Below are 13,299 nucleotides of genomic sequence, written 5' to 3'. Positions count from 1 at the left end.
GCATATCCTTTAGTTAAAGCCTTGGGGAGCGGTAATTTCCCAGTCTCCCTTGACAATCCACACCCCAGTTCAACAATAGTCATCCTTTCCTTACATCCAACCAAAACATGTGGCACCATTGTATTTTCAGCCCCTGGTTACTCCCCTTGTATTCTGTGTAATAAGGAAAACGTCTCTTTTTCTTAGAATAACTTCATCCTGGATATAAATCCTCAAGTGGAAAATATATAAGAGCATACATTCCACAAAGCCAAATAGTCTCACCCTCCTCCTCTTAATATGCAAACAAAAGTTATATTTTATTTCACCATAAACATACCTCACAGAGGAAAAACTAACTGGAGACAGAATAATCATATATAACCCCTGTTTTAAGGTTATTTCTCACTCCTCCTCCCCCCCCACCCCCAGCACACACACACACAGTCCATCTAGATTATGGCTAGAAATTCAATAAGAACTCCACTTGGTCTGTCCACAAGTCCTCTTCCACACTAAGAGGGAGAGTTCCTGCAGCTTTGTTAGCTACACACCTGGCTCCATTCCAGTGGTGGCTTTAGACTGTATGTAGTCAAGTGCATTGGAGCAACAACTAGGTGGAAATGTGTGAGCAGAGAAATAGGGGATGGAAGATGTGTTTTGGAACTGAATTTCTCTATCCAGCACACATTTTTCTTCTCAGTTTGCGGGTTTACATGAGGTGACCAGGAGAAAGAGCTCTTAAACATTTGGAAGTAGAAGGTGAGGAAGTATAAACCCAGATTTCTCCTTCCACCTATTTGTTCAATTCCGCTCTCACTTTCATCCAAGGCTGCCTCCCAATCCTTCGATCTTCACTCATCTCGCCCTTCTCTGCACTCCTACATCTAGCTTGGCCTCTGCTTTCTATGTGCAGGCCCTTATTTCTCCCCTTAGACTATAGGATTCCTGAAGGCAGAGCCCACAACTTCTTTTGCTTCTCCCACAACTGCAGTGCAGGGTTCCTCTCAAGGAAACGTGGCTGGGTGACTGATTGAAGAAACAGAAACAGGCCCCTGGGGTGACCTGAAGCATATGGAATTCTGAGTAAGAGAACTAAAAAGTCAGAAAGCCCCAAACCACACCCTTTATAAAGTACACACATCCCAACAAATCCAAGGTTATTGGAAAAGTAACAGCCCTCTCCCCCAAACAGCCCAACCAAAACTTTCATTAGAATGGATAAAGAAGCAAAGCAGTAAATATTAATGGCTGGGAGGGGAAGCCGAGGAGAGCAGGCTCAATGAGCAGGTGTCCCCCTCACTCAATCTTAATTCACTTGCAGCCAACAACGTCATCGCTTGGCCTTCTTGAGCTCACCGACAGGCCATTTTTCATGATTTTACCATTTCTGGCCCAATGCAAACTTTTTGATTAAATGTACCACATGATTCCAGATGTTTGTTTATTTGTTCCAAAAAGGTTGTAAAATCTCTACATTAGGAAAAACTGTGGCAGGGCTAAAGCTTTCTACAAGAGACAGGGAAATGAGGAAGTTAGAAACCCTGGGACTGGGAAGTTAATGCAGGGCAGAGCTCTCAGCAGAACAATCTAGACAAAAAGCATTGGCTTCACATACCTCTTCCTTCAGAAACCCAAGATTCAGGAATAAAGCACATTGGGCACTTATTTAATTTATAAAAGAATGTAGCTCATCTTGAGCCAAAGACTGGAAGGAAAAACATTTTTGTGGCTGCTTTGCCTGCTTATTGTATGTTTGTTGCTGTTGCCATGAGCTCCACTATATAAATCCCAGAAGTCTTCCATTTAGCAGACAAGATTATAGCCTATGCATGAGTAGTAGGGGAGAATCTTGCAGAGGGTGGGGGGCGGGTGCGAGAGAGGGGATACAGGCAGGGACCATAGCTTCTCCCCACACACTATGCCAGCCAGCTTCCTTACAGCCTTCTGCTCTCTATCCCTACATAGAATCTGTCATTAGGTCGGTCTGTTGCATTTGCTACAGAATGTTGCTCTGTAGTGCCAGTAACTCCAGGTCTTCATCATCAAATGCTAGGTTATTTAAACATTAATAAAACTGATGCTGGACTCTACATTTTAGCTTCCAAAGCCAACCCCAGAAATACTTTGAAAAACTTGGGGACAAAAAGCATTGACTGACCATTTTATCTGATGCCCAAGCCAAGGAGAACCTGCAATCAGACCATCAGCAGCCCCTCCATAGTGGCCATGAGGTTTCCTTCACATCACCCAACCCTGCTCCCCTGGCAGTGTCCTGGCCCCAGCTGCCTTCCCCAACTGTTACTCAGTTGTTTCCTACATTATCTTTGCTACAAACATGCTCTTTGAAAGCAATAGAGTCTCCAGTCACATAGCCTGGTGTCAAGGAATCAAAAGCTTCTAAAACTGGAGCAAACTCCTTTCGATGCCATCCCACAGTGGCCTCCTAGAGTCCAGGATCTTCTTTCCAATCCTATGCATACTGCTTACAAATGAATAATCCCCCAGCACAGCTTTAAATCACATCTAGGTGCTCCTGGTTGTTCAATGATGGTTATAATGCAAACTTGCCCTACATGAGTGACCTTATTTCTGACTTTTTAAAACTGGGTCCCTGCTTCTGGTCAGTGCTATCTGTTCTTACCCCCGTGCTTTTTCTTTACCCACTTCCTTTGTATGGAGTGTCCTTTTTCCCCCCCACTACCCATGCCCTACCTGTTCTCAAAACCCAAAGCCAACATCTTTCACCAGGCCTGACTATTCTAGCCTTTGCTGGTTCCTATCTTTCCTAAACATCCATAGCACTTACACCAGCTTTTACAAGTAAGGCAACTCTTAATTATATCATACATAATACCTTGTCTGGTTAGCACTGCTTCACTTTTGGTACCTCCTCAATCAAACCACAAATTCCCAGAAGACAAATACTGTGTCCTCTGTTTCTGAATTCTCCACAAACCCTAACAAATACTTTGTACACAGTGGATTCTAAATAAAGACATGCTGGAGGAGTCCTTGGTTGATAGTGCTGAGAGCAATACTTATCCTTTCAGGAGTTATGTTTGACCAATGGAAAGGATGAAAAACAGCCCATGACTAAAACTTCAAGACATTTAGAATCTTCAAATCTGTCAATCTCAAACCCTTCATTTTTTTAAGAGAGAGGGACATGTTGTTGTTTTTTTGTTGTTGTATTGTTAATCCTCACCCAAGGATATTCTTTTTTTCCATTGATTTTTTTAGAGAGTGGAAGGGAGGGTGTGAGAGAGAGAAACATTGATCGGTTGTCTCCTGCATGCGCCCAGACTGGGGCTGGGAATCAAACTTGCAACCCAGGCACATACCTTTGACCAGGAATCGAACCTGAGACCCTCCAATGAGCAGGCTAATGCTTTAACCACTGAACACGCCAGCCAGGACAGAGGGATATGTTGTTGTTTTTACTAGTAGTACCATTTTTTATTTGCACTGTTGGAAAAAGGGTTATTCTTTTGATTGTTCATCCTACAGAAGTGAGGTGTGTTACTGCAGGTAGGGTGGGGAGATGATTCTAATTTCCCCTCCTTATTTAGCTTTTGAAAAAGAACCAAATTCCTAGCTCCTCTGTGTGCATGAGTGCACCACAGTTCTGCCCAAAGAGTAGAAATAAAGCAATTCCAGAGACTGCAAATGAAAGATCATCCTTGGAGAAAAAGGATAGGAAATGGACCCCTATGGATTTCGAATGCTTAAGGGCGGTTGCTTAAAGTTCCTGGCTAGAGTCCACGCCAGTCTTGGTAATAGTCTAACAGATTCATCCATCTTCAGATTCCACTTGGCTGGCTCTTCCATCACTGCCACCCTTCCCAGACAGCGCACGCACATGCACATCTATCTATATATGTGCGGAAGTTTTAATCTACACCACTCTCCATTCCAATCCACCCAGCCTGCTTGGTACACAGTGAAGCTGATGACCCTGCAAAGCAGTAGGGAGATGAATTTGATGACCCAGACTAGAGTTTTTAAACCATTTCAGCAAGGTCTAGAATCAAAGGAAAGTACAATTTATTCAGCACTTAGTAAAGTCCTTTCACTGTGGAACAGAACACACACACTGAAAATAGACTCCCACTACCACCCAGATAAAATAAACCTGTCAACCACTACTGTCAAATCACTAGTCACCTCGATTAAATAAAAGCAACTTCAGCATTTCTCAGCATCTGAGAATTCCACCAAGATTATAAGCCCATAAAAGCATTATGAAGAAAACTAAAGTAATAGTTTCTGTTGATAATGTCATAAGAGGAAGGTATTTTACATAATTAGAAAATACTAATAATAGCTCTGCTCAAGAAACCAACAGACTCACCACCACCACCATCCCCTCCCCACCCCTGCCCCCCCCCCACACACACATACATTTACATAACAAAGCCATATTATGAAGTCTGAGAGGTGTCACCAGAAAGGGACCGGCAGGTCTGCCCCAATGTGGTCTAGAATGTGTGGGTTCTTGACTTCACGTAGAAAAGATTTCACAACACAAGTCCAGGCAATTTTCAGAGTAATATGTATTAAAGCTGGGGACAGTGAGACAAAGGAAGGGCTTAGAATAGAAGAAGCAACAGGGGAGAGCCTAAGTGTTGCTGCTTTGGCTCTCTAGAAATGCTATAAGAAAGAAATGAGCCACATGGGGCTGTGTAGACTCACACAGAAGTCAAAGTCACAGTGGCAGAAGTGAGCCAAGATGGGGCTGCTGTTAGCTCACTGAAAAGTCAGAGAAAAGGGGGCCTTAGAGACATGTTCAGGGATTAGCCTGGAATGAACTGTGGCTGCCTGCTGCTCCCCTGGTTGCAAATCTCATGGGGACCCTTAGAGTTTAGGAGAGAGCAAAAATACACGCCTAAGAAAATGAGGGGCAGGGGCTTGCTCCAAGGAGAACACACTGGCTAGCTTTATCTTGAGGGTTTTCATCTGTTTTGTAAATGCAAGAATTTTAGAGGTCTCAGAGGAGGTCTCAACGAAATATTCATCAGCTTTCCAGGTATGTCCTTCAATATACTGACTCATCAAAATGAACATATAGAGGGGTTCAGGTCATTCTCTGGTCAGTTTCACCTTCAAAGAATGTCACGGAAGAGGGACCAGGACCAAGGCGTGTCTGCCCCAGCATGAGCTGGAATGTGTACTTCATTTGCTCCTAAGTGTCCTTGGTTAGGGAAGGTAAGACATTGCAATATATTATCTGGCTGTAAATTGCTTGGCCAGTTTGTTCAACTATCTCTCAGTTTCCCCATGCCATTTGCCAAGGAATTTTCCTAGCTTCTTACTATCCTGCCTCAAAGGGAGCCACTATTTGGCAGGACCCACAGATGAAATGTTTCTCCCATCAACAGGGAGGCCTTCCTTGTTCCAATTGCCAGTATAATTTTCTCCTCCCCTTCTCTCTCTCTCTCTCTCTCTCTCTCTCTCTCTCTCTATATATATATATATATATATATATATATATATCTTTCACTTTATCTCCCTCTCTCCACCCCACAGCTTTCAATACACTTTGCATAGAAAAAGTTGAATCTGTCATGTTCCTATGAATCTTCAGTGAATCAGTGATGTTTTTTGAGAAATCATCTGAAGGCTGGCTCCCTTGAAAGACTACAGTGAATACTTGAATAACCGAAGTTTGGACTGCACAGGTCAACTCATACAAGGATTTTTTTTAATAAATACATATAGTACTGTAAATGTATTTTCTCCTCCTAAAAACATTGTCTTTTCTCTAGCTTACTTTATTGTAAGAATACAGTATATAACACATATAATATACAAAGTAGGTATTAATTGACTGTTTGTGTTATTTATAACATAAACAATAGGCAATTAGTAGTTAAGTTTGGGGGAGTCAAAAGTCATAAGCAGATTTTTTACTATGCAGGGGGTCAGCACCACTAATCCCTGTGTTGTTCAAGAGTCAACAGTGATCAAAATATTCCAGAAGATGGAGGCAACAAATAAGCGATGCTACCTCAGTCATAGGGTCTGATCTCAAGTGAGGCCTACCTGACAAAGGCACCCAAAGCCATCGATTGCTTATTCCACCTTTTTAATTGGTCATTGGGAACCAACAAGCAATAGGCAAAAATATTTCTTGATGCTGAACTATTAAGATAACCTAAATAAATGCATCTATTTTCCTTGAGTTTTTACTATTATTTGTTGTAGATTTTGTTTATAATGATCAAACCAACTTAGCTTTCACATTTCCTGTGGGCTGACATGGCAAGATGGTAGGAGTATGAAAAATAGAAAATGGTTTAAAAATTGGGTGAAAGAGACAGACTGCCTCCAAATCCTATCAGCCTAAAACAAATTGTGATGAACAGTTTGGTTATCGAGCAGCCCCATCTTGAGCCCTCCCAAAGGTATTCTGTTGTTGGCATATAGCTTTTTTGGCCAACATCTCCCCATGCCAACCTTCGTTGTCTATATGGCCACATCTTCACATGCAACCATTTAGTTTTCTGCTTATTCATTTCACTTTGGCCTATTTAAATAGTTGGAGCAAAGCACTTTGTATTTATGGCTTCTGTGAAAATACATTTCATGGCATCACAGGCTAAAACTGTTTAAAAAATAAACATAAAAAATGCTCGCAGTTTTTCTTTCTGTCTTTTTCTTCTTTTTTGAATGGTTCGCATTGAGCTGCTTCATGGAGATATACAGAAAAATCAATTGCTAGGCATAAAATGCAATTCATATTAAGGAAACTGCAAACAATAACTAATTATGATAAGTTGCTATGTAAATCACTCTGTGACAGTCCCAGCAATCAATTTCAAACACAAATAGACCAAGCCCCTCATTTGAGAACAGGATAAGCACCTAACAACTGTGTCAATAAATAGAATGGCAAGATTGCCAAGGATGGATAGAGGCGGGATGGATATCATTTCCAAGCAAGTTTGCATAACAGATTTCCTCTTGGTTTCTTACTTTCTTTCTTTTATACATTTAAAGTCTAGTTCTTGATATGACAAGTTAACTAACTATGGCTCATCTTCAAGACTGTATAAGCATTGGGAACAATTTAATAATTTAGAAATTTTTATTGGGCTTACAGTTACTTGGCAACATATTTGTGCAAATAAACAGGAATGGGACCTTCAACGTGATAACTGTTGGTGAAGTAGGATTATGGTAGATGTGCCAGATTGCCCATTTTAACTAGGTACTACCACTCCCTCTTATAAGGTCTCTTCTGCAACTCAGAAGAAAACCTGAAAACTACATTTCCCAGAATTCCCTTGGCACATGGTCCTAGGTTAGAATGGGCCAAAGAGAGATACTGGAGTAAGATTTGGAAATCCAGAGAAAAGGAAGGACAGGGCAACATATAGATAGTCCTAATGTTTGAAGCAGTATCCATGTGAACTTCTTGAGAATCACCCCCATTTTTGTGTAGATTAGAAATTCAGTAGGAGATTCCTGGGGGTTCCTGAGATACCCAGAAACTTCAGCAAGTTCTTAAGAAATATCTGAGTCTGAGACTCTAGGTGCCAGTTTTCGGGACTCAGTCCTTCCCTGATTGTGTAAGGCTCTCATTCCTTACAGTAAAATGCTTCATAATTTGAATATATAGTGTGTCTTCTATTTTCCCTGTCTCCATTCAGACTGATACCATAGCATTTTCCTCTCTGGTTTCTCAAACTTTCTCTGTGCCAGAACTGATAGATGTGTAATTTAAAAGAAGGGGAGGGGAAGGGCATAACAGGTAATTATTTTGACAGAAATAGGCAATGCCCACTTCTTTGCAGCATTAGCATAGGCTATGGAAATCCACCATCAGTGGACATTTCCAGGCTGTGCCCCTCCCTGTACTTCCTCTCCTCTTCCCTCCAGCACAATGCCACAGTCAGTCCTGCATTCACTTCTTATGTCCTGTGTGAAGGACAAATGTCAGGAGTGGCCTGGGAATCAAGGACAGGGAGCTTCAATTTTTTCCCTCGCCTCTGTTACTGAGTAGCTGTCTCCTCTAGAAATTCTTGGGTCTTCCTCTGTTGAATGGGAATAATAGTATTCCCACTTTATAGGGTTGTCTTAAGGATGATATGGTCTGTGCTCCAAATAGAAATGTCTTCCCCAAAAGACACAATAGTCTATATAAATGAAAATTCTACTTCTAAAAGCCACCAGATAGAGAATGGAAATATGTCCCTTGCACATGGCATATTTAGAGACATTTCTCCAACAAACATTTCAACATTCTTCATAGCATGGATACCCACATATAGTACGTGGACTGCCAGTCTGTAGCAACTGAGATCATTGACACAGCCCCATGTCCCTGCACTCTGAAGACATGCTCAGGCCTAGAGCAGAATTTTCACAGAGACTCAGATGGACCCTTCCAAAACCTTATCTATAGCACAACCTGCATCATATTGAGTGTTCAGGCCCTTTTTGAGAGCTTCTGTTCTAGTAAAACAGTTCCATTAGTTGCTTCCATTTGTCCTACTCCCTTTCTACTATCATAACCCCAGAGTTTAAAAACTATGACATTAAAATAATTATCTACTCGAAAGTTATGCAATGTTGCTAAATGCTATCTGGCATTGATTCAATAATAGACATGGGCTTCTGTCCACAAAATCTGGGTTTCTGAGAGCAGCAGAGCTGTGGTCTGAGGTCCACAAGGCTGGCTATTCCCTTCCATATAGATGGGTCCTCCCCTGAGGAAAGATGGGTCCCTTTTCTCAGATACAGTCAAACTACCTTACAGAGGTATCTAAGTTACTGACTTTCTCCCAGGTGTCCATCACTTATCATTTATTGAACAAATATTTCCTGAACTCCTATTCAGTAGGAGACACTGCATATATATGGTGAGCAAACAGAAACAATCTCCTCCACTCTTCCTAAGAGCTTAAAGCCTATCTAGGAAGACAGTCCCTACAAAGGTAAACCCAACCTAATACAAATATGCAGGGTGGGATCAAAGAATCCTCCTTGGAGCTGTAATATTTAAGCTGATACCTTAAGAATGAATAGGAGTCAGTAATGTGAGAGGGAAGACAGGTTCAAATCTGTACGGCCCCTCAGGGAGCTTTCATTTATGAGAAATTCAAGATGTACATTTACCTGACCTCTGTCAGACAAAGAAGAATAGAAATAACTGCACTAAGGAAGATACAGAAATAAACATTATCAGTACCTCAAGAGGAGAAAAATAAAAACAGATAAGATCAGAAAAAAGTTTCATCCAGGAAGCAGGAAGTACTGCACATCACTGCTCTCCCTATGATGTGTGGATTCTCTGTAAGTTACAGATGGAAAAATAGAGTCCCCTATCTCCTGACCATTATTCTGGGCCCTGACTTTTCTTGCATTTGCATTTAGAGTCCTTAGGACATGAATCTTAGGCCCATCATACTCGACATTGGAAGTTACATAAAAGGACAAGTAAAGGGGAAATGACATGTATCAAAAAATAGCAATTTTCACATGAACTACTGCCTGATAGTTTGTGTACTTGTTGGTGCGGAATGAAAAGAGATTGGGAACTAGAGGAATCAAAAATTATTTGCAAATAGAACTTAAGGTTTTATGGACCATATTTCAGATCCATGGAGGATTTCACCTGGGAGAGAAGTGATATAACCTGCCTTCACAATGTGAAAGTAGTTATCTGGGTAAATGTTTGTAAGCTGTTTCCATTTGGGTATTAATAAATGACACTCAAATAGCTTGCCAATTCATATGATCAGAAATTTAGAATAATTTCTTTAACTTAAATATTTTTTAAAAAGATGACACTAAGTGGTTTCATTCTGGGTGCCAAAATATATGGCTTTTCCCATTGGTCATTGTATGATTCCTGCCAGGCTGAAATATATCAGTCTTATCTTTCCCCCACATAGATCAGTCCAATAATTCGGCCTTACTGAGCTTCTTTGCCTCTTTCTTACTGGTTTCCTCATATCTAAAGGCCATAAAGACCTGGCCATCATTTCATGATGCTTTCTTGCTTTTTCTACCATCTGAATCCTTAGCACTGATCAGGCACTATGTACAATAATTGTATAGAAATGTTCTTCATTAAAATCAAGACACCTGTTGTTGGCTTCCTTTAAATAACATTTTCCCATTGATGTTGGGGTCTGATGTCATCCAAGAACACCTATTTTCACTCTAACCACCTTAGGCATTTTTCCATATTCCAAATATTACTCAAAATATCTTCAAAATTTATTTTCTTATATCCCATCTCTTCAAGGTTCAGATTTGTTACTTGACTGTTACAATGACGGAGGTTCTTTGTCTTAATCATGATTAACACTTATCTGATCGCATCCTCCTGTTGTGAAATCTCAATTTCATGGACATATCAACTTTTACAAGGAGTCTGAGATTTCAGTTCCTATGCAGTGTATTCAACAGGCTATATACAGTAAAATCACCTTCGTCCAACTACAAAAAGCAAATAAATAAACCCATGATGATAATACGCTAAGGTTAATTTGTTACTCTTTCTAGATTAGGCATTACTATTATCCTTGGGGAATTTGAAAAATGTCTCTAAAGGGATTTGCTCAAAACCTTCATAAGGACATTTAGTGAAGGAGACCAATTCACGCCTCTCAAAATATAACATGTTGGCAGCAATTTATTCTACCTGACTTTCAGCAAAATTGATTTTTCACAAAATTGACATGCAATGAACTGTATCTCACAATTGAACCCTAATGGAACCAATGTGTATTTAAATGTAGGAAAGTTCTACTGTGCCCAGACATCAAAGATGCGACACAAGCCCAAGTCGCAGACAGCAGGAACCTGGCATGACCTCTGGACCATTTTCTACAGAAATGCGCCATTTGCCCGGAGCCCACATGTTCTTAGAGGACCAGCTCACCCCTTTCTGGGCATCTCTACACCCTTTTCTCCTACCCACTGACTCTGCAATGTAGCTGGGATGACAAAGCTGGACCATCCTTACTAAGTGACCACTGCATGGAGAAAGGGAATTTGCTGCTTGGGGAAACAATTTTAAAGTATGCAATGCCCTCAATCTAATCCTGCTCTTACTTACCCTTGGAAGGTAGGTTCATAATTAGGAAACATGGCTGTAGTCATGACTGGGCTAAAATGAGGTAAACAGGTTACACCACAGGGCCTCATCCTGTTCTAACCAGTTCCAACAAATAGGATCACATAGTCCTTGGCCTAAGCAGCCAGCTTAGGGATAAGACATTTTTAAATTATATTCCATACCGACTCTAGAGATGGCAGTAGGAATTCAAGGCTTTGGAAAAACTGGGGAAGCCAAATTGTTTCGGGGATCAGAGAATTCAGAGAAAACTACAGACTGATTCTCTTCAATATTTCCAGGCAAATTGAAATTCCTTTTAGCTGTAATATGCCATTCATTTATTTTTAAATTACAGATTTCAACTATTATATTCCTAAACAATGACACTTTTCCAAATATTAGTGAGCTTTCCAATTTCTCTTCATTCCTTTTGCTGAAGGTAATTATCTTAGTAATTTTTAAGTACTATAAACACTTTTTTTTAAATAAAAATTCACCAAATTATATTATACCATGGATTTATTTGCCTTCCCAGTGGACTGCAACTAAATTCTGTTTAATATGAGTTCAAGTTGCTAGAGCTGACAGGTACGGTTTTCTCATCAAGGACTGAGAAGCACTGTATTCTTGCTAAAATACCGAGGCAGCAGTCACAGGCCCAGGGCTGTACACAGCCAGGTGTCCTTCCCTACCTCGGTGACTGGTGAGTTCCCTGGAAGCAGAAGGCAGGGGTGTGTAGTGGCACTCCGGAGGGGCAGCAGCGCTGTCACTGGAAACCTGTGTGATAAAAGCAAATATCAAGGTGAAACAACACCAAACACTAAATACCTTTGCTTAACAAACATGTCTCCTTAGGATCTGGGTTTGCAGAAAATAGTATTGACCGAGACTCTTCTTAGGAAGCAAGAGTTGTCTGTGTTGAGGTAAGATACTGGTGAGTGTGGGGTAGACTACAAAACTTTGAGGAGCTTACAGGAGGAAGGGCTCTGAGAGAAAGGGGCTATTTGTTCATTGTGCTGAACTGAGTGAAAAGGGAGGAAAGAGATTGAAGGCAGGAAATGGTGCAGACTTAGTTTTCTGTCACGTGCCTTCTTCTAGTAATTCCCACAGATTAAATGCTCACTGTAAGTAGATTTCTATGGAAACCAGTGAAGAAGGGGAAAAATTGGCTGGTTTACATAGGCCCAGTGGCCTGGATGAAGACTTAAGACTCCACAGTATGGGTGATCATGTGAAAGGATAGAAGCCATCACAGATGGTGCAATGGGGGTGCTGGATGAATTTCACAAGAGAAACCCAAGGGAAATTGGAATATAATGGTTATCAACAAAACTTTGCTATTCCAAGGCCTATAAGAAGATGAGATGAAATATGTCTAAGAAGATGCTTTTTATTGTACAAAAAATAGCTCTTTAACCATCAAACTCTATATATGGTGAGACCCAGGCTGCTAACTCTCTCTTTGCCTTACTCTACTTCCAAGAAGGGTAAGACAGGAAGGAAGGACCACAGCTGTGAAGTCAGTTGTCACTTAGAACCAATGACCAGTGTCACACTCAGTGTGGCTTCTTACAGCAAAAGCATCACCCTTGCAACTCTCATTGAGACTTCCGAATCAAATGCTACTTTTTTTTTAATATCTAAAAAGAATAACATCTGCTAGGATCAAAATTCTAAGCTTACAAACCTTTCGAAGCTTCATAAAAAAGTAAATTTCATTAATGCTACATTTTTCCTTCTGGAAGAGGAAATACATTCTATGGGATATATTTGCCCTGGTAGGAGCAGGCCTTTCCTCCAAAGAGATTATCTATATTATAGGAATCAAAATTAAGTAGGAGATTAGGCCTACTTGCTAGAAAAACCCTTTAAACCCCCTTTCTGACCTTTGAGATGTTTGATTAAGCAGCTTTCAGTGGAGACTTGTATAAAGAGTTCTGAATGGTGCAAGATCAAAAGCTCTGTCCCTAAGGTGGAAACAGATTTCAGGTAGCATTACTTCTCTCCAGCTTCAAGGGAAATAGATGGTGTTTAAACTTGATGCAAGGGTATGGGGTCCAGAAAGATAAAAGTTCAGTCACCAAGAAAAATGTTTTAAAAAGTAGATAAGACTTGCTAGGTACTACATCATTAGACACTGAGGATGCTGCAATGATATAAAAGGGGTCAGAAATATGATTAAAATTCAAATAATAGAGTCACCATGTGTTTATCCATTTGCATTCAAGGTCTCCTGTAATCCCTCT

General features: G+C 40.6%; 1 protein-coding gene across 2 annotated transcripts in view; it reads right to left on the bottom strand.

Moving 5' to 3' along the window:
* Positions 1-13,299, bottom strand: part of LRMDA (leucine rich melanocyte differentiation associated) — a 1,091,841-nt gene that overhangs the window by 226,232 nt on the left and 852,310 nt on the right. For both annotated transcript variants that reach the window (XM_080687598.1, XM_080687599.1), the window contains exon 6: positions 11,746-11,830. In XM_080687598.1, coding sequence (XP_080543724.1) covers positions 11,746-11,830 — 85 coding nt within the window. The remainder of the gene's footprint in view (positions 1-11,745; positions 11,831-13,299) is intronic.

The sequence above is a fragment of the Plecotus auritus genome, assembly GCF_963455305.1.
Source record: "Plecotus auritus genome assembly, chromosome: 9".
NCBI lineage: Eukaryota > Metazoa > Chordata > Mammalia > Chiroptera > Vespertilionidae > Plecotus > Plecotus auritus.
The sequence above is the reverse complement of the archived record's forward strand: the minus strand, read 5'-3'. Positions and strand labels throughout refer to the sequence as shown.